The sequence below is a fragment of the Phaethon lepturus genome, unplaced genomic scaffold (genome assembly GCF_000687285.1).
Source record: "Phaethon lepturus isolate BGI_N335 unplaced genomic scaffold, ASM68728v1 scaffold17735, whole genome shotgun sequence".
NCBI classification, from domain to species: Eukaryota; Metazoa; Chordata; class Aves; order Phaethontiformes; family Phaethontidae; genus Phaethon; species Phaethon lepturus.
In genome coordinates this window covers 47214-69530 of record NW_010542843.1, presented here as the reverse complement: position 1 = coordinate 69530, position 22317 = coordinate 47214, and the positions used below count along the sequence as shown (strand labels likewise).

The window sequence follows — 22317 nt, the reverse complement described above, 5'->3', positions numbered from 1 at the left end:
CCTGCCATTAACCGGCTTTCGGCCGGAGCGGGGCACGAGGGAAGTCTTCCAGGCTCCCGGGCACACACTGCAGCCCGGGCCCAGAAGATCAATGCAGAGAACGTTCCTGTCAGCAACACGGAGTAAAGGAAACACAAACACTCACCATGTCCCTCTCCGTGCTTCCTGGTGCACTCGGATGCAGCGTGTCCTGGCTCTCCACAAAGGCAGCTTCTTCCAAGGAGGCCGAAAAGCACTTGCCACAGGAGCCACCCGGGCCCGAAGAAGCACCATCCCGCCCTCCTGCCTGCCAGAGCTCAGCCTGGCTGCGCCCCTCACTCCTGCTGCCTCAGGTCACTTCCCAGTTCACTAAAGCAACAGCCTCCGCTTCCAAGGCTGCTTGGAAAGACAAACGCAAAGCCATGTTCCCTGTGTCCCCACCAGCTCACAAATGCCAGCCCACGAGGCCCAGAAGGGATCTTCAACCAGTGTCTGCAGCCAGGCCTCGGGGTGAGGGCAGGCTGCTCATGAGCAGGGCTCCAACAGGGACCAAGCGGCTGCTTGTGAAAAGGCAACAAAATACCTTCAGGCAACTCCTGCTGGGGTTGGGAACTGGGCAGCTCTGCGCCCGAAGAGCTTGGAGGGTCAGGCTGCTGATGTTTCAGCACATTCTTTTGCAGGCAGTTTTCCCTGGAGGGGCACAACCCAACCCGGACAAGCACACGGCCATGCAGGGAGCACAGATGAGGGATCTGGGAACCAGGTGAGCTGATGGACCACCTCAAGCCCCAGCATTAACGTGAGCTCCTGAGCAAGCAGCAGGGTCGCAGGCTGGCGGGACAGCCTGCTCAGCTTTGTGCCCCCAGCCAGGGCTCCAAAACACCCCACGCCGTGATGCTGTAGGACCAGCTCCTCCACCCACTGAGGGTCTGGCTACGAGACCATACCCACCTACCACAGAGCCACCACGACTCAACACAAGCGAGCAGTGGTGACAGTTACTCAAAACAGATGGGCAACATCAGCAGCTGTGGAAAGCGTTATCCCTCCCAAAAGCCAGCCACAGCCAGGTACTTCGTTTCAGATCCCTGGCATCATTATGAACCCGCATCCTCTCAACTCACCCCTGATGAAGACACAACCACCGGGTCAACCCTGACCCACCCGGCCCCTGCCACGGCCTCAGCGTCCTCTGGGCAGCCCTGTTCAAATGAGAAAGGCTCGAGCATCCCTGCTGTACGGCGGCTGCAAGAACAATGTGGTACCAGACCCCTCCCCATCCGAGGGACCTCACGGCCAGGGGCCCGAAGTGAAGAACACAGAGACACCAACACTCAGTTAAGTTGTAGGAATTTATTTTAAATAACCTACAGTTGATTAAAAGGGAATTCATGATAAAAATAGAAGATACTTGTTGAGGAAAGGCTGCAGGAAATGGTCTTCGCACACACACTACGCTAACAATGCCTCTAAAACTAATGATTATAGCAAAAAAAGGTTTCACATTAAAATTCTGCTTTTTAATTTTTTAAATTTTTTTTACACAATTACAAAAGAAAAAAATAAAAGCCCTAAAATCTTGATTATTTTCCTTTTTGGACCGATGCTCATTTCCCTCGAAATTTATTGACCTGTGAAACTTCTTTTTACACAATAAAATCTTTCAAGTAAAAGAGCAGAGTGGGGCTTAGAAAAAAAGGGGGTAAAGGTAAAACAGTCTGACAAACCTAAAAAGTAGATATTCTTGAAGTGTACAGAGCATGTTCAGAACAAAGGGTGATGTGAATGTCACTTGTTGCCAATTTCACTTGTCCTCAAATTCCACACGCGTCTCCCCATCACACGGCCCCATCCCCCCACCCGCTCCCCAAATCTACATGATCTTTAAGATCAAGAAAAAAAACCCCAAACCTGTTTAAATATTTTAAAATAATTAAAAGAAATAAAAATTCACATTTAAAAAAGGAACACTCAAGTCAGGAGGCTGGTTTCCCATCATGCTTTGCTCTGAACAAATGTGGTGGATATTTGTAATTCATGTTCCAATGCCACGACTGTTTCAAGTGACAAATTAAAAAAGATTTGGGTATTTCCATGACTATAGTGACAGCTGTAACAGGTGCGTTGGGTTTCTTAAATTTTGTTTTATTTGTTAAATTCTGAAATGGGGTGGGAGTGGGAGGGGAAGGGCAGGGGTTAAGGAGTCCATTTTCTATTAAAATATAGAAGTTATTGCAAAACCCTAACTGTAAAAACGCACCAATATAATTGGATTTTGTATACAGTAGCTAAAGATTCCCACGCTCTCAGTGTGATGGTGAATTTGCCTGGCGGAAGGTTGACAAATCCCCCATCCACTTGCCCTGCCTCAAGAGAAAAACCACACAAACCAGACAGCTAGAATTTGGATCTCTGAAACATTTTTAAATAAGTTGTCCATAGGACAACTGGCTCAGCTCCTTTAGGATATTTCCAGGTTATGCTTTCTGCAAGATGTTGGCTGTTTTATCTGATGCTCACTTGCCCCTTTCTTCCCCATTCCCCAGCATCCAAGGACAAGTAAGGCTCACAGTTTATCAATCTCCCTAAAAACCAGGCTAGTCCCCCCTTTTTTTTTCCCCCCATAAAATTCAGCTCATTAAAAACAGGTTAAAACTCATAATCTTCCTCTGCCATGTCGATAGCCCAGGCAAATTTCTCTCGCTGGGTTTTGTTATAAATCTTCTCTATAGGAATTCCCCACTTCTTACACCTGCAGAAGAGGAGACGCTGTTAAGAGTCAACACAGCACAGGCACTCAAGCTCCCGCTGCATGGCAGAACCACCTCGCTCTCCCCGGCACCGTCCCAGCTCTGCTCCTTTACAGGACACGGCACTCAGCTGAGCAGGACCAGCCTCCCGGTGTGCGACCCTGCAGGTTCCTTGACCCATCACCTCCCAGTGCGGTGCTGGCTTTGCCTGGCATGTTACACTTGCCCCAAGAGACTCTTTTGTAACTTCCCAAAACCACTTGAAGATGGAACGGAATGCCACAGAGACACATCTCTGGCAGCACAGGGGCACTGCTCTCAGCCACAGCCCTTGTCTGCTAACTGGAGGGACAAGACAGAAGTGAAGGGGTGGGCTCCTTCCCGCACACCACAGGCAGATGCTTACCAAGCAACAGAGATCCTGGGATCCAGATAGTTGAGTTTGGAGGTGCCCAATGCAATCTGCTTGTTCTCCTCCCTATCTGTAGCCTGAACCTCCAGCTTCATCAGTTGCTCCTCAATCCTCTGCACTGCTTTCTTTTTGCTCTCCACTGACCTGGGGTGGGAAAGAATCAAAGCATTTAATTCCTAATGCCCTTCTAGGCTTGAGATGGCAGCACTGTGGGAACCCAAAGGGATTCTGCTCAAGGTAAGCAATGCCACCAGCCACAAAGGGCAGCTATGTCAGCACAGATGGTGACAGAAAACACTCAGTACATGCCATTAAGAACTGACATTTTCAAAGAGGCAGAGCAGAAATCTTAAGCAGTTTTCTTTTAAAGGGTTGGAGGCAACAGCCTGAACTGTACTGATGCTACGCCCACTTTAAAACCAGCCCATCTATCCCTCTGTAATAGTCATGCTGTGATTCTGCTTTCAGAGCTCCCTTAACTCAGCACCCCTGTGGCTATTCTGCAGAGCCCACACAGAGTCCAAGTACATCATCTGCACTGTGGGCTTCCAACAGAGCAGAACAGAACCCAGGGAACTGCATGTGCAATTGTGTAACTCCTGGCTCCCCACTAAGATGGCAATGCTGCACACTGGATCCATTTGCTCTGCTTGGTCCTGGGCAGCAGGGTGGTTGAGCACTGGCTGGTGCTCAGCTTAGAGAGCTAAGAGACATAGTAGAGACTAATGCTAGTGGCCACATCTGGAACTGCAGTGGCAGGCCACCCTATGGTCCTCAACTTGAAGGCTATTTCTTCATGCATAGAATAAAGAGGGGACAAGAAAGCCTGAGGAAATCTTCCCAGATCACAGTCTGAGGAAACAGAATACAGGGTGAAGGACCCATCTGGAGCTAAGTACTGGGAGCATTGCACAGCCCAGAAACACCAGCCTTACTTTTTAGACTTCTCATCCCTCCGGACCTTGGCATCAGCTTTGGCGCTTTTCAGTTCTCTCCTGGCATCAGCTAACTGCTCCTTCTTGGCATCGATCTAGGAGAGGGAAAACCAGATGGCAGCACTGTGAACAAGCTGCTAAAAACTGTGGCAGTCACCCCTGGGCAGCATGACCCAGGGAATGACTTTGTGACCACGTTCAGAATCTACCAGTGCTCAGACCCACTTCTGCAGAACAATTAGGCCACTGGCCTTTCAGTTTTCTGTAAAGCCTAGTGTGGTGAAATGTTCCCATCAGAAAATAGGGCCTCACTCATTCCAAAGACAAGGTGGTGCTGGGAGCTCTCACACAGCTACAACCAAGCAGGCAAAGAAATTGGCTTGGCCTGGGACTGGCCAACAGCCCCCTCTGGGCAGCTTGTCTGTCTCCTCTGTATCCAGCCAGTACCAACTCCCTGATCGTAACACGGAAGGATGATCCCTGTTCCCTCTGCATGAATCATTTCTTGCCCCAAATTCTACAGGCTGAAAGCTGTTAAGGCTTCAGGCAATTCTTCTCCAGTAAGTTTAGGATTCAGGGAGATTTAGCATTTTGCAGCCCCTGTTCAATCATTCCCCTTAAACATCCCCCAAGCTCTAAAGATCTAGGGTGAAGGCAGCCATGTTAGGTGTTACAGAAGCAGGGGACACTGCAGTGCCAAACCAGAAGCTCTTATTGTGAAGGTTATTCTAAAGGCAGACCAGGAACAGACCTAACCCCTTTGGACCTCATGGCCTTCACCAGAAACAATCTGCAAAGGAAGAGGTCAAGTCAGAGGGGCATAATGTACCATGTACACAGCCTGCACTGACAGTGGCCTAGGATTCATGCAACAGGGGTAGATGCCCACTCTGGGCTCTTTAGGGGACACAAATCAGAGCTAGAGACTGCTCTGAAATTTGATGGCAGCAGAACACATAGCTATTGGATGAAGGGCAGATAAAAAGGGTCTGGTCTTGGTCTTTACAAGTAAAAGATGACTCAGACTGAAAGGTATCCCTTTTCAGCTCACTACTCTGCCTCTGGAGTCCTTCTCTCCGAGCAGGCCCATCTCTGACGCAGCACTAACCAGCTCCTGACAGGGAAAAGCAGGCTCTGCTTCCATTTCACCCCAAGTGAAAGGAAACGTTGACTCCCGAGATGCAGCATGTGGAGCCCTGCCCCAACCCAAGAACTGGGCAAGGGTGGGGGTACCTTGCTCTGCAGGTTCATCATGGACTTCTCAAAGGTCTTCGGCGGAGCCCTCTGGTGGTTACACAAAATGGCAACCGCTCTGTTGGCACGGTTATAAGAAAGGATCTTTGCTGGGATGTTGTCGTCCGCTGCAAAGTACAAGAAAGTGGTGAACAAGTGGGTTCTCCAGGGCTGTGCAGCCCCAGCCAGTGTCCTCCTGGACTCCACAAGCTCACAGTCGCTGCAGAACTGACCTTCCCCTCTGATGGGTCAGTCTCAACACTGTACTCTAGTTACAGTCATGAGAACCCGATCACACCCACCCTGGGCCCTAAACTCTTTCTGGGATGGTTTCTTCAATAGCAACAAACACCATTTGCCACTCAAGAGATGGGAAGCACATCCATGCTCAGAGCAGACGGCATCAGGACCACACCGCTCAATACACTGTTGGGCTTCACAGATCCAACATGCCCACTCTGTAAAGTTGTTAAAGTGCAAGCTACCAGTGCTCAACAGAGAAATTGTGAATGAGCAGACAAGAAACACGGGGCTGCTACAGAGGTATCTGCCTTGTCTGCCACCTGCAGCATTTCAGAATTAACAGAAAGCAAATAAGAGATTTGGTAAAGGACAGGCATAAACTAGCAGGTGCACCTTGGTATGCTCACAAATCAGCTCTGCCCTGCCCCAGTGCTGGGCTGCTCAACTACCCCAAAAGATTGTCTGGCAGCAGATTTTTGGTCAAACCTCATCTGTCTGACATTTACACTGGGAGAACTGCAACGAAGAAGTGGTGTACAGATATAAGACTTGTGGCTCAGCCAAGGAAGGCAGGTCTGTACTGCAGGATAAGATCTGTTCCCCTCAGTTTCAAGGACAAGACTTACGATTAGTGAGCTCCTTGAGCTGCTGCTGTAGCGTGATGGAGGCATTGTAAGTACGGAATACCTTGGCTGTCAGTCCCTCCATAAGGTCTTGAAGATGTTTATTTAAGATACTGGTCTAAGGAAGCAGAAGGAAGATGACAGTTAGCACTAGAATTGACTGCAGCGTTTGTGAAATCTCTGGACACACTGCTGACGAAGACATGCAGCTCATGGCTGAAGCCTAGTGTACTCAGACTTGACCACACAGAATGGCCACAACATCACTGAAACCACAGGAAAAATGAACAAAGAACCAACAAATATTAGATTGGTATCAAGTACCACAAGTGGCCAAAAAGTTTTCTTCAGTGTGGAGGTTTTGGTTCCCAACAGGTAGAAGCGTGCCTGTCCCATCCCAGGGAAGGTGCCTGAACCACCACAGTGCTCCCATAGCCAAATGTGCAGATGGGGATGGCATCTGAAAATCTGTCACCTCACACAATCATCTTCTCTGAACTCTGAAAAAAACCTCCCCAAGTCAGAGCCAGCCAGGCTCACCAGGACCAAAGCCCATTGCTTCAGGAACCTGTGGGCACAGTGGACAATACAGACACTGGATTGAGACAGACTTTCACTACTTTCAGGCTGCTCAGGCCAGCTCTGGAAAAAAAATAGCCACTGAAACCGCTTCTGGAACAGAGCGGTTGTTACTGCCTGGTGCAGAGGGAGCTCTACCAATACCCCTCACCATTAACTACGTGCTTACATTGAGGCGGTCAAAGAGGTCATCCTCAGGCTGCTTGTTCTCCATGAACAGCTGAAGATTCTTAAACACCTGCAGGAAAAGAAAACCAGTAACTTCAGGCACACAGACCAGACAGCACTGGCTAGCAGTAATACATGAAGAAGCAACACTGCCAGGGAGCCACTTGAACTGTTTTCAGGCAACAGTTACAATGCTGGATGTCACTTCCCAGAAGGCAAAGACATATCTCAATACTGTGCTTGTGTTGAAGGTTCCTTCCCAGCAACAGAAGCCCTGAACCTTTATGCCCTTTATCCTCATCCTTTAGATCAAGATTGCAGAAGACCTGATTCTGCTCTGGCTTAGCTGCCTAATGGAAAGAGACCCCCAAACTACCATCTTTCCCTTACTCTCCATCATCACTCCAGCCAAAGAGATCCCTGAGCCATTTCCCATGGAGTGAAGCTACCAAAACCCAACCCCATTGCTGCATTAAATGTTTTATGCAGTTCCATCCCAAACAAGTCTCACTGGGGAAGGGAGAATAATCAAAGCATCTTTGATTATACAAGAGACCATAAATCCCAGCTCTGCGTGCTCCAAATCCCCAGTTCCCAGCTTCTCAACAACACACATTCTTCTTCTATACCTAACACACAAAGATTTCTAGTTCCACAATAATCAATTCCCTATTGTAAGCACTGAAAAGACACCAAGATATACCAACATCAATACATTTAAACAGAAAAAAATGTTTTCTTCTTTAAACAAGTAAGAATTCCAGCACATACTCATTTCTATAGCAGCCATAGCTTGGTTCTTTTCAGTTGTTTTGCTCCCAAAGAGTCCAACATTTACTGCCGATTGTCATTGCAGTATTATACATGCAGTATCTAACATACTGTGCTGACTGCAGAGCTGTGGGCCAGATGCAAAGTTGTTATGCCCACAAAAGTCTTTTTGGCTAGTACCCTCCAGCTTCACACTGCTGGATGGGGCTTTATTCTGGAATGAGGTCAAGATCACACCAGATTTGAAAATGGTGGATGAGAAGAAATAAATGAATTAACATTGCCTAGGAAAGAAGTCTTCGTTGGTAGATACCCAGGTTCATAGGCCAGAAGTAGCAGTGCACCTACTCTGTATGCCCTAGAGCATCGAAGAGCAAGACCTACCTCAGTGCAGGCTCATCTCCCACATGAACAAAAACCACTGTGACAGAGAAGCTAGCATCATGAAAGCCCAAGTCAAACTGCTGCTCTAACAGGGCCGTCCAGCAATGTATTTCAGAACCTTTTATGCTATTACTTGTCATATGGGCCTAGAGCTCTACCATCTACAGGTGACAAAACCAACTCTTGCTGACCAGAATGAGACCCAAGAAACTCATCTAACATAGCTGTTACAGTTATGTTTATGCCAACTCTTGACATCAAGACCACAGGGAAGAGCAGTAAGATGTTTAAGTATCTCATCTGCTGGGTTATGTCACACCACCAGCACCCTTATCTTCCATGGCACTGCCAATAAAAAGGGAAGAACATTAACTGTCTTATTTTCTGGCTAGGTGTCTGATTGGTGACGAAGCACCTTGTTATTGCCACCAAAACTGTGCTGACCACATTTTTCTGCAATTCCATCTGCGTATGTGTTTGTGAAGATGCCTTACCCTCTTCTCAACAGGGACTTTGTTGTAGTATCGGATGGAGTCTTTTCCGAGGAAGTCGAACTCAACCACGTATTCCTGGCCGTCCAGTTCAGGATGCAGCTTGATATGTTCTACTCTCAGAGAGCAGCAGCCCACGGTGTCAGCTGTCTCTCCTTCTTCTTTTTCATTACCAGCTCTCAGGGCAAGCTACATTTATATCAAGACAAGAGAGGTAAGCATTTCAAACCAACCCAGTAATGTACAGACGCTGGAAACTTTCAGACATTGGCCTAGAATCAGCAGTGTCAGAGAGAGAAAGGAAGAAAATGCATTTGAGTGGGTAAAATTGACACTTACAAATGTTTTTATTGAACAATATTAAGTTCTCTTTAAATCTGTTTTAAATAACCCTACACTAAAGCCACAAATCTAGCAATCTACCAGAATACCTTAATTTTTTTTAAGAGAAGTTTAAAGCAAGATGTTTTACCAACTTTTGCTCATTAAGTAACTCAAACTGTAAGACAGTTCTGACATTGAAATCTATTTCAAAACATATTATATTTTTTAAAAACATAAAACTGACTTTCATGTGAACTCAACCTGATACAAAGTCATAAAGTTCAGTTGTTCATCTTTATGATCCGACCTCTTTACTGAACGCTAAATAAATAACTTTGAAATGCATATAGGACACTTTGGGTTATATAAATAATCAAAAGGCTACACATTCGGATGCATTAAAAATGTGTTTTAACACTATTGCCTAAACTAATTTCTGATTTTTGTAGAAAAACCTTCTGTGTTCATGTGAAACCACAATTATTCAAATCAAAGTTCCCTGGTTTTACATCAAACCATTTTGAACAAAACCTGTTAATTTAGTTGGTCAAGACACCATACACTACCAGGGCAACAGCTCTCTGGGAACTGGTTGTAAGTAGCTTTAAATGCATCAATACAACTGCAGTTTTCTTTATGCTGTGGTGAAAAGCTTAGCATAATCATGAAACCTCACAAATGTGACCTCAAACTAAAGAGGTGACTAACCAGCAGAAATTGCCAGCAGGAAAACTGGAACAGCTGGAGACAAAAGGTCCACACAAACGCCCCAGTAATCCAACTGGGCGATTCTGAAACCAGGCTGCGAATTTTGCCTGAACTAAAACAATGCTGCCTGAAATAGCCATGTTTAGTACAATAGTTCATTGCTGTGGATTCCAGGTAATGGGAAGGAAAAGGAGACATGAGCCTGCCCACCAGGAAGTCTCAGGATACCTCAGTAACAGGGCTCAATTCTGCCCTAGGAACAGACACACAGCATTTCTGAGTACTCCCAGAAAGACAGGAAAGGTAAGAGGAGTGGTGCTGGGGAACAAGCCTTACTTTATCAATGAAGTACAGTGCCACAGCCCTCTGCCGTACTTTCATCTCTTTGGATTTCCAGTCTTCTCGATATTGATTTCGGATTTTATCTACGCACTTCTTCAACCTTCGAGCTGTCTCGTACTTCTGCCAGTCCTTCTCACCCTGCAGAGAAAGTCGGGACAGAGTCAGCATCAGAAAGCAAGGAGAGGACCGGTTCTAATCTGCATTTCAAGGCTTTGCAAGTCTGTGCATGGCAAATAGTCTCTCTGTACAAAAGCACTGAGATTTTGCTGCTGAACAGCTCAGCTTCAAACTATGGTGCCATGCAGCTGTAGGTAATTCATATTTCCACAATATTAAACACTTCCACGGAAGCAACTATAAAGACACAAAAGACATTATGTCTTCCATGCTTCTCAACATATAAATGGTTTCCCCTGCTTTATTCGATGACACTTATGTTCCTTCAGCTGTGAAATCAGAACACCCATGTAACATAAAAGCAACATCAATAGTTCATCATCATTATTATATATTCAAATCATGGCAAAAAGAGGGCATGAATTCACAAGGAAAGAGATATTTCCCTATACTTGTGGGACAAACCTCTTTGTTTCCAATCCAGGAAAAAAAAAATCTCTTAAAAAAAGACTTCGTGAGAAGAGCTTAAATCCTATCCCCAAAACTGAAGGCTACTTACCTTTCAACAGGTTTATCATTGCTTTTATGGACTTGATCTGTTGACTGGATATTTGTTCTCACAGCCGGGTTTGTTTTCCTACAGTCACGAGCTCCTTATCAGCCTGCTCAGCCAGTAGCCTGGCCATGTTTTTCATTTTACAATTGACTAATTAAGCAACCCATGGTTAGAACTTCACTACATGATCAGGCAGGGAAAGCTGGGGCAAAAGTGGGTAAAATATCCACCAGAGCAAGTCTGTTCTTGGATAAATTGATTCCTTTTAGGTTTATACAGAGTAAAGAATTCCTACTAGGAATGACACAATGATGCTTTTCAATACATATTTTCCAGATTTCATCTGCTGTCCTGTGCAGCAATTGTATTATTTTGTTTCAAGGGGAACAGAAGCACAGAAACTTTCCCATGTTTTTCAATGTAGGATGAAATCGCAAGACAGCCTGACCTCCTATCACTCTCCTAGCCAACAGCTACATTTGCCTCTTGGATACGTGACCAGTAAGATATTCTTTTTTTAACTAGATCTTTACCTTAATTCTTGAGCTAGGGTTCAACATGATGTATTTGATAGAGCCTTGGATGTTCTCAGTCCATGACACCAGCCAGGTAACCTTGTTATCATGCCGGACCTCCTTCCATTTGTGTCCTGGTGGAGGGGGGGGGATCTTGGAATCCCTGCAGAAAATTACAAAAGAGCAAATAAAAACTATTTAAAGAGACTTCCACAGCATCAAAAGAGAGATAGTAATGAATACCATCAAACAACGAAAGCGTACGTATTTCCACAAGCGGGAAATCAAGTGAATCAAAGTGAACAGTCAAAGATCAGAAATGTAACTACTATCAATATGTTTCTTCTAAAGAATACACTATAGATGGGAACACACATTGCTAGGACCAGATCTGATTTGTGGACACTGCAATAGTGTGGACACTTATCAGGACAAGACTGAAGAGAAGCCCACCAAACCTTAACCTTCGACATCAAGGAAGACAAAGTAGGGCAACCTACCTAGAAGAAAATTAATTTCTGGCAATACTTGCAGGAAAGACTATTTAAGCACATGTAGGCTGTAGGTATGAGGAAGAAAATATGTTGACAAAGTTCTTCATGAAGCCCATGATAGCCTTGTTCAGTCTTTGCTTGTATGACTGAGTTTCTTATCCATATAAGAGTAAGATAAGCAGCATGCATATTTCTACATGCTTGATATGAACCTATACAGGATTTAAAAAAGAAGCTATTCTATCTAGAAAGCAAAGCCAAGGTGTGAAGCACCCAATGCTCACTTGCTGCAGTTAATGATGATGTCTTCTGGCATGATGCGTCTCTTCAACATGCCCATTTTGGGATGGTTCCCACGACCTCGGAAGAGACCTGGGGGTTCAATCTTAAAGTTGGCAATCCTCTCCTTGTGGTTGTCCATCACGCAGTAACCATATTCCTTCAATAGCCGCTCATTCTCGTCTTTGATTTTCTGGAAAAAGCCAAAAGCAAAGATGATATGGTATACCCAGCACCACACACATATCTCTAAATGCCAAGACTTAAAAAAAAAATTTTGGTATTTGCACCACACTAATGCTGAAGATCCAACTCAAAACCAGATTCCCATCATGCCAAGTGCTGTATCAACACACAAGAGCAGCAGACCGTCCAGAAAAGCATCCATGAAGTGCAAGCAGCACACAAACCAGAAAAAAGGAAAGAATGTTTGAAAAATCTCTTTCAAACTTGTATTTGAGGGAAACATTAGGGCTGGTGAAGACAGCTACAATTTTGCCCCAAAAAAGGCATTTACCTCTACCCACGTACCACAGCTACAAGGGCAGCCCAAGCAGAGTACTGCTGCTTTATAGTCTGTATTCACCATTTGACATCCACTGAGCTTTACATCTTGTTTATGTATAAAACCCCAGACTTCTGTGTTTGAACTCAGCATTGGAAAGCAGGCAGAGGAATGTCTCCAGTCTGCCACATGTCAAGCCAGTGTCACCAAATGGTCTCATAAGTAGAACACAGTCTCCCAAGTAAAAATGTGCTGAGATTTCACTGCATACTTCTGTGCTTGAACTCTAATTACATGGAAGGAAAAATAAAAACACTGCAGCCCAAAATAAAACATCTGACCCATAGACAGCACTGGTGCGCCAGCTAAGAAACTAACAGAAAAAGCCACTTTTGCTCCATTGTAATAGCTACCACAGAGGGAAACTGAGAAGGGCTCACGCACATTTCTCAAATGGGAACAGCAATAAGACATGGGCTCTCTCTTTTGGTGGGACCCTTCTGACCCCAAAGGCCACACTCCCAAGCTACCAGGACCCTCACCCAAAGGACTGTAGCATTGCAAAAGATTAACTGAGAACTTGGGGAAAGTTTCCAACTTCCATTGCAGTAAGTCTCAGTCATCTAAAAACTATTTAATTCTCTTCCCACAAGCCACTGCAGCCATGCTACTGGAAAATAAAGTTCATTTTTATTCAGAAAACCATATTACCTGATATTTAAGATTTGTTCTCTTATTTTATTCTCTAATGTCATTGCTGCATCCCTTCCACCATCCCAAATTTTGCCCTCCAAATCCAAGGAGCCTCTAAAATGAAAAGCTATCCTTAATAGAGTATCCACTGCCCTACTTTGCCCTACCTGAGCTGCACAGTAAAGATGTTTACAAGCCAGCTAAGGATCAAGAAGTCTTCTAGAATTCCCTTTGGTACCTGTTTCTCCTCCTTGGACATCTGTTTCCTAGCTTCTGACTGAGCTTTGAAATACTGGCTCATGTGGGTGAAGTCACACTTGCTGAGGCTGGTGATAGTGCTCTTCTCTTCAGAAGTCATTTCCTTGCAGAAAGAAAGTAGCGCCTTAAGTTTTCATATGTAGTAAGTTTTCATGCATAGCAGAGCTTACCCTACCCCAGGCAGTTTAAACAGGAACAACAGACAGGCTGTCACAATAAACCCCCAAGAATCCCCAAATTCTTGCACATGCTCACTCCAGCAGCTCAAAGAGAAACGGACAAGCAGCAGAGCATATGGAGCGCTGGCCTTCCAGCAGCCTGATCTCTGTGAGAGCTGGCAATGCTGTACCACCTCCCAAAATGCTCTCACACAAAACAGTGTCTGGGACTGTTGAGGGATAGGGAGAAAATTCCAGTAATCCATTTAGAAAAACTGCATCAACTGGTCTAAAGGTTTGATCTTATGGCTGATAAGCTGACTGAGGCAAAGTTCTGAGTTTTAGGTCTTTGGAAGGGGTTTCTTTCTAATATAAAGCTGTCTCTTCAACAAGGTATGTAACAGTGTCCTGGTTTCAGCTGGGTTAGAGTTGGTATTCTTCACAGAAGCTAGTGTGAGGCTATGTATTGGATATGGGATGAGAAAATGTTGATAACGTGCTGATGTTGTGAGCTGTTGCTAAGCAGTCAAGGACAGTCCCGCTTCTCGTGCTGGCCTGCTTGCAAGAAGGCTGGGGGTGCATGAGGAGCTGGGAGGGGACACAGCCAGGACAGCTGACCTGGGCTGGCTGGAGGGATATTGCATACCATATGACATCATGCTCAGTATATAAAGCTGGGATGAAGAAGAAGGAAGAGGTGGAGGGACATTCGGAGTGATGGCATCTGTCTTCCCAAGAAACCATTACGCATGATGCAGCCCTCCTTCCCTGGGGCTGACTGAACCCCTGCCTGCCCATGGGGAGTGGTGAATGAATCCCTTGTTTTGCTCTGCTTGCATGCACGGCTTTTGCTTTCCCTATTAAAATGTTTTTATTTCAAACCATGAGTTTCCTCACTTTTACTCTTCCAATTCTCTCCCCGTCCCACCGCAGGGGAGTGAGCGAGCGGCTGCATGGGGCTTCGTTGCCGACTGGGGCTAAACCACGACAAACAGTCAGATCAGCTATACCCTATCATGCTGTAACAGGCAAATCTGGTTGGGAGAAGTCTGAATTTGTTGGTTTAGAAAGCTATTTGTGATAGGGTCCTTCCTGGTGGAACTACAGGATAAACTGGAAATTTCACAGCTACAATCTGAGGCAGCTTTTAGTTGCCTCAAGCAAACCTTCCTGTGCATGTAACAGTAGCCTCTTTCCACTGCCCGGTGCTGAGGAGACACCAGCCATGCCTGCAGTCATTCCAGCCCAGGACTACATGCATACCTTTCTCCAGTCTTTGAAAAAGTTTTTCCTGAAGATCTCCTTTGTAGTGTACTCATGATCAAGCATTTTTGCAAAGAATGTGGCAACTTCTTCTGCTTTGGTGCTCAGCTTCATGACTTTACCTACAAAGAAAGGTTTTCTTTTTAAAGAAAATGGTAAACAGGAATTGAAGCCAGAAAGAGGCCACAGTAACTACCTTAAAGGACACTGTATTTTTACCACAGTTTTTCTGAAAAATGTTACGAAGTACAGTAAATTGGATGAACAAAGGAAACAGAAAAGCACAATTGCTTCACTTTCATCATAAATATTTTTCAAAATGTTTCTTCTGGAATCTAAACATTAAAAAAAGCAATAGCAACCTGATGAGACAGGTCTGAGAGACGCAGGGCAGGAAGGGGAAAAGGCCTCCTGCAGGAAACCCTACGCTGAGACACCCCAGTGGTATGCATGCTCCTGGGGAGATACTGCTGTTTGCAGTGGAAGAGGCAAGGGATTTTATTAAATTTCATGTTCCGGCACTCGGACATATGGGAAATACAGTCTCTGTATTCCTCTTCTACCCACAGAGGTACTCTGCTTTGGAACACCCCTTCTAGCCTTTAGCTATTTCTAGCCAGGAAGAGCCCTTCCTATGTATACACCACAAATAGACTGTAAAGTGATGCCAAATATTTAATTCCTCTTCATTGCAGGGAAACGTGTCAGGATTCTGCTATCTGTTCCCTTTGCTGTGGGAATGCACTCCTGTGTCTCCGAATCAGGCTCAAAAGCTAGTAATTTTTAAGAAAGACTGAGCTTTCAGTGAATGGAGAGGTCACATTTCAGCTTAGCTGCAAGACTGCAGTACAAAGTGAAATTGCTGCAAAGGAGGACTTTAAAACAAAAGGGAAAAAAGGCTGCTGCAACATCGAAGCTCTGGATTCAACATCTAACATTCCTACCGAGCGTCTTTTTGGTCAGATTGCATTCCTGACAACACGGGGTGGCAGTGATCCCTGTGAAGGGTTTTGCATTCAGCTCACATCTCCAGCTAGTTGCAAGAAATATTTAAAGTCCCAGTGAGCTGACAGACAGTCAACACCTGTGGCTTTTTTAACAACCATTTTACTGCACAAAAGTCAATACAAAAAACACTACTGTTGATTCTATGCTCTTGGGGAAAAAAACCCCACGCTTTTGATTTACTGCATGTTTTTAAAAGTTGCATCATCTCCACAATTAAACCATGGGAGTCGTCTATAAAGCCTTAAGATCTATAAACCCTCGTAAAACAGGACTTAGCAAAAGGTCCTCCCCATGATCTGAGAATATTCCACAATTAAATTAAACCAACAGTAAGTCTGCCAATTTTTAAGCTGCAACCTAAAATACAGCATTTGTTTGCTTATAACAGGAAATGGGGGAAGGGAGAGACAGCAAGGGAAACGGTTTTTCCAGGCTGCAAGTCTAGCTTAAAAGAGGCTATCAAGTTAGTAACACATTATGGGGCTAAAATGACCGATATTTTTCCCAAATTGCTGAAGGCTCAGTCACCTTTATCTAATTACTTTAGAATATATTCCATTGCACTCAATTTTCTCTTTTTTACAAAGGTTTGAAAAGGCTGTCAGTGACAAGGCTGGAAAAGAAAAAAAGAGATTTATTCTAGATCCATGAACATTAGTTGCCTGACTTAAAAATTGAAAAACAGAGAGCAACCAGGGAATGTAATAAGCAGAAGAAACTGAAGCACAACTGCCACCATCTACTCTCCTACCTTGCCCCATCCTCAGAAAAAACATGCAAGTTCAAGCCACCTCTAGGGTATGAGTAGTAGCTTGTTAACCCACAGCCACTCAAACACACAGTCAAGCCCTAAAAGATGGTTTTGTCATTTCAAGCTCCTTCACTGGTATTGGAAGCACTAACAATAGGTCCAGCAGTCATTATGTTAGATGAAAACAGGCAGCCTCACTGCAATGCAATCACTAGGCAAAGGACAGATTCCTCCAGTGAGAGCCTACAGCCTGGCAGCTGGCTGGCCAGCCACGGCGTGATTATTGGACTCTACAAATCATCCTAGGATAATCTTGAAATTAGACAATGCATTGTGAGCACAGACAGCGGCTCTCAGCAGCTGCTGTGTAAATCAGACATCTGATGTTTTTGCCTAGTTTCTCAAGGAAGACTTATGTGATGACTTTATTTGCCAGACCCCCTTGCCCACCTCATAATTGTTGAGCATAATGATGAATCATTGCCATGACAGAGACAGAGGTTGCAAAAATCCCTGCACTTCCTAGAGGTTTCGTGAAATAGATGGCTAGATAGAAGATGAGCTTATTGCTGCCTGCACCGAAGGGATAGCTACAGTGCCATTTGCCCCTCCCCTTCTCTAGACAGCAGGACAGCTATAATACATTCTTCAAGAGGAAAAAAACTTCCAACTTTCTATCAAGTGTTTATCAAACCCTAACAAAGAAGTCTGTAGACATCCCCCATCACTGTGCTACTTGCTTGGATATAGCCTTTAATAGGATGCCATGTGTTCATTTCACTACATTGCTGCTGAAAATGAATGCCACCTCTTTCTCAGTATTTAAAAACTCTGTGTCATGTCACATGAAAACAGCACATGGAAGAGTTCCATGCGCAGATGTCCCTTTCACCAAAAATTATGTTTTCATCCATTCAAATGCCTCCCACTTAATTCAATCCTAGGTTAATTTGATCCTTCATTTAACAATCACAAGAACTAAAAGGAAACACACAGGTCATCAAGTCTCCAGCAGGCATCCTATCATATAATCCCTTCCACATGAGCCTCTAACAACCAGCCAGCCCAGCATATTAGAATCCCACATCAATTAGTTTTATCACACACAACGGTTAGTGAGTGGGACTATGACTTACACCACAGGGCTGTGTCCTTGAGAACGGGGTCATCCCATGCATTCCTACAAGATCCTAACCATCTGTATCAAAATTCAATTGTCTTTTATTCCGCTCATGCCACCAAATGATCATGAATTTCATCACAGATGATGGAAATTGAAATCCATAAGGTTAAAGAAAATGGAGCAAGCCTAAAGGTGACCAGTGACGAAGTAGCTACAATTATGTACTCTGCTGGTTATTCGCTGCTACTCTCAGGCATGAGATGCACTCATTCTGTTAAGGAGCCTGAGAGATTTACCGCAATGCCAGAGTGAGAACAAGTTCATCTCCATGTCAACTCAGTTAGCAGAATTCAGCAGGCTGTTCCTTCCTTCACTTAGCCGTTGAGGAACTTCTTTTAAGCTAACCACTAAAACAAAACCTCCTCCTCATCCCTTCAGTCCCCGGAAGAACATCACAATACCCTGAGAATGTTTATTTCTCTTCCCAACAAGTGGAAACACAGATTAACTCACCATCATAATAAAACTTGACATTTTCAGGCAGAGGTTCATATGGTGGAGCAAATACAGGACCTTTGTGTTCTAGGAACTTCCATTTAATGCCTTCAGGGTAGCGCTCTTCTTCCCACCTTCAAGAAAGAAATATGAACCGATACAGTTTTAAGCTCCTAATCTTCATTTCATCACTATGTGGGTATAAGAGTGTGCTAAAGAAAATCAGCATGCAATCATTGCTTTGCCAGGCACAGACCAAGTATAAATATTGACTGCACTGTAACCATTTATTTTCCTTTAAAAAAAAAAAAGGCAGCCCTGGCCATGAACAGAACACCTTGGGTCACAAGTTGTCTAATGACACCATAGTCCTCACCTCCCACTTGCTGCTCCTTTCACAAAATCACGCAGCTGAAAAAGCTTAGAACTTAAGAAAATGAAGAATTCAGTCTTGTAAAGCAGCTAGGATCATGCCAAATTAGAGTCAGCTGTGATCTAACATCAGGTCCAGGATGCCTGCTCAGTAAAGCCAAACAATTGTAGTATATTATGCAGCTGCTTTCAGATGTGGGCAAGTATGCCATTAAGGGCAGAGATAAAGAAACAGATGTTCATTTACGACCTAAATGAGAACAAACCTGCTTGGACAAGAAAGACAAAAACCTGCTCTGTCATTTTAAATTCATTCCAATTCTTTGGGTAAGAAAATCATACTTGAAGAAAAACAGAGTAGCACAGGAAAACTGAAAACTTGCTTTAAAGCTCCTCTATAAAAGTGGTTTGCAAATGATGCGTTACTTATCACAACACAGCAAGGTAGGCGCCACCAATCCCACATGCCAACTGAACAAACTCACAGGGTCAGCAATTCATCTACAGAGAAAAGGGGTCCCGCCAGGCCAGTATCCTCCCCCAGTTCCCAGCACCTTGTGCCCAAGCCACCGACTCCACACTCCTCCCCAATACGCTGCTTTCATGATTACCAGCACATCACTGCTACATGCTGCTGGCATAGGATTCCCTGCTGAGAAAGCCAATTTTACCTTAGTGATTAATCAGCTGGAAGACTATTAACCTGTCACAGCACTCGGTCTTTGAATTGCCCAGACAACTTTGTTGAGCAGCCATGACAATAAAAAACTTTAAGCTCCCCTCTAGCGTCAGCCCTATGGAGCAGTCCCATTCTGGGTGCAAGAGCAGCTGAGAAAAGACACACATGTGGTGCGTGCTTCTCGGGAACTGTGATGCACAAATACAGATCACCTCATCCCCCCTGAGATAACAGGGTCACCATGCAGAAGATAAGCACTGTACAGAGAAAAGCGCTTCTGCCAGAAGACACTCAAAATGCTTCATCACTGGTGCCTGTACATCAATTTAGGAACAACAACAATTGTATGGGACACAGTGCTTTGCTTTAGGTAGAAAGGCACGTTCTTTGACGGCAGCACTAGGCCTGCCTTTTTCTCACGAGAAGCACAGTAACATCGTTAACAGCAAAGCACGCAGTCCCAGCTATTGGTACAAAACCTGCATGTTAGATTTCAGTCCTTGGCTGGGAAGAAGGCTTGGGTAAATTATGTTGATATAAGAAACTAATATTGACATTTGAAGTCTAGATCCCAAATATTTACATTTCTAATGATTGTTTTTAAATTAATTAGCTGCTAGAAATCTAAATATTTTGTCAAACATAGGCCTAGGTTCTTCTACCCAGAAGCTCCTTCCAGACAAATAAATCTAAGCCATTTGCCTCTCCTCCCAGCCAGAAAAAGGTTATCCTCTCTGACAGTGAGAATTTTTGTTCTGTAAGAAAAAATGAGGGGATCATTCACAGTAGCTACTACTTCACAGGATATGTTTGTCATTCTTGCTTTTCAGACGTGGCTTTTTCTCACTCTGATGTTTATCTGAAGCGAAATTCTGTTCCTCTACCCATTCCTCTTCTTTTATAAAGGATGCATGCAAAAGGAGTACTAAAAAGGCAGTAGATAGATAGCTGAAGCACATTGTACCTTTTGGGAGGGCTACACGGAAGCATGGGATCCATGGGGTGGTTTCTAAGCCCAAAGATACCACAAAGTTTGCCACAAAAAGATCACAAACCATTCCCAATTCCACCTCCACCTTCCTAAACCTTGTACGTAAGCGTTAACATAAAAGGTAAAATTGAGACTCCTGAGGTTAGCCAATTTTTCATCCTCCTTTGGTTTTAAAACAAAAAAGGCACTCCTGTAACACTGCCCAAGGTAGCTCCTTGGTCCTGAAGCAAAGTTCCACAAATGATTTTGTGGGAGCAAGAAGAATGCTGCTTATTAGGAAAGCTGCTTTCCTGATTTTAGCAGAAACTGTGCTAATTAGTAATACAGGTTCCTCAGTTAAATCCCATATCAAACCCATCTAAGAATGACAGGGTGGCTCAGGAAGGTAGAGCTGGCAAGGGTTTTTTCTAAGTGGAATGAAAATAGAAAAGATTCTTAGGAAAAAGCCAGAATATACCTCAGGGATATGTTATTTCAAGGAAATGAACTTGCTATAACACAAGGTGGGAGAAGTGCTCATAAGGTGTACTTCTGGATCACATATTCTTCACACGCTGACAGGGTGTGAAAATGACCTCTAAAAGAGCTCCACATGGTGATGAACGAGGCCAATGCCTTGGGAATGTCTAGCGTCAAGTATTCACATAAGTGAGGATGAAAATGCTCAAGGCAGCAAGCACTTGAGGAAGCAGCCAAAAAAAATATCAGACGTTCAGAAAATTGACTCAGATAGAACATAAAATGCCTGTAAGAGGCAGAATTGAAGTGCAAATGAAACCCTGTCCAGCAAAGACACGCTATACAAAGCTGCAGATGGACAACAGGAACATCAGCAGAAGGATGCAGTTACCTACTGCCAAATTTTGCAAAACATGCTTTCAAAGGCAGTTTTCCTCAGCAGTAAGCACAAATCGCAGAACTTAACACAGCTACCTGGGACTGTGCTGCCAAGACAGGCAAGGAGAGAAGAGTACAGCTTTCCAGTAAAGGTTTGCTGCTGAAGGATACAGACTACAGTAAGAGGGAGCTGTGATAACAGTTAAGTTAAGACAAGTTAAGTTAAGTTAAGACAGAATCAGCAAGGGCAGCTGAGACAAAGCCAAAAAGACAATAGATTGTTAAGGCTTAAGGAGACCTGTAGCTTCCTATTGCTTCACATCCCTGTAGTTTCTTAATGTCAAAGCACATTAAAAATATGCTGTCAAAGGTATCAAGAAAAAAGTGGATTGCTCGGGGGGAAAAAAAAAAATCAGGATAGTTCAGGGGAAGGACCTGAAAATCAAATTTCTAAGAGGTTATACAAGTATGAAAAAAATACACAAGTGGTGATGTTCTGAGGAAGCTGTGACAATCAAAGAGAAAACATGCAAAGACTTAGAAACACTACAGAAGAATTTTTCTTTTTAAAGATGAATCAGTAAGAGTCATAATAACGAGGTAAAAGAATCTGAAAGGATTCAAGAAGATTGCAGAAGCATTCCCAAACACTACAGATGTATTAAAAATAGTCAAATGATCTGAGAAAAGAAAACGTTCATGGAAACATCCCCAAAAGCTCATAAAATAGATTACAGGAGATTGCATGACTGCAGAAAACACACATGCCTTTGAAAACTACATATGCATTAAACTGAGAGAAGTACTAAAGCCCACACCTAAAAACACACAAGTAATAGCTCCTCAAATCTATCAATAACAATAGTTTCAATTACTGCAGATAGTTAAAAAAATCCGGTAAGTCTTACACAGAGCACTATTGATGCAGCACAGGCCTGTCTTCCAAATGAACCACAAAGTTCAGATTTATTTTAAAAAGGTTCTAAAAATATTTAAGAGTCAGTGAAAGCACAACTTCAGTTGCTCAGCAATGTTACTGTGGGATCCTGGGCAAGAAAGTGCTTTCTATTCAAAACCTATTTTCAAAATTCATTTTTCTAAAGAGCCCAAGCTTAACTGGTCACTTGATCAACTTTCATTTCTGTGCCAGAGGCAGGAGCAGTTTTAAGAGGCACACAGTTGACATGCAGCTAGAATAAAAAGGTGGACACCCACTCATGTTGCAACCTCTGAATAACAGAGATAAGATCTACCAGAATACTAGTTAATATATCTGCACAT

The 22317-nt window shown here is 44.0% G+C and overlaps 1 protein-coding gene across 1 annotated transcript in view; it reads right to left on the bottom strand.

Annotated features, from left to right (window-relative positions):
• Nucleotides 1-1312: 1312 nt before the first annotated feature.
• TOP1 (topoisomerase (DNA) I) overlaps nucleotides 1313-22317 on the bottom strand; it is a 39593-nt gene continuing 18588 nt past the window's right edge. The window contains exons 7-19 of the mRNA XM_010288174.1: nucleotides 18176-18291; nucleotides 14781-14902; nucleotides 13340-13462; nucleotides 11909-12096; nucleotides 11149-11293; nucleotides 9937-10080; nucleotides 8572-8757; nucleotides 6924-6992; nucleotides 6179-6293; nucleotides 5310-5437; nucleotides 4077-4171; nucleotides 3136-3285; nucleotides 1313-2731 (exon numbers count right to left, since the gene is read on the bottom strand). Coding sequence (XP_010286476.1) covers nucleotides 2629-2731; nucleotides 3136-3285; nucleotides 4077-4171; nucleotides 5310-5437; nucleotides 6179-6293; nucleotides 6924-6992; nucleotides 8572-8757; nucleotides 9937-10080; nucleotides 11149-11293; nucleotides 11909-12096; nucleotides 13340-13462; nucleotides 14781-14902; nucleotides 18176-18291 — 1684 coding nt within the window. The 3' untranslated portion in view covers nucleotides 1313-2628. The remainder of the gene's footprint in view (nucleotides 2732-3135; nucleotides 3286-4076; nucleotides 4172-5309; nucleotides 5438-6178; nucleotides 6294-6923; nucleotides 6993-8571; nucleotides 8758-9936; nucleotides 10081-11148; nucleotides 11294-11908; nucleotides 12097-13339; nucleotides 13463-14780; nucleotides 14903-18175; nucleotides 18292-22317) is intronic.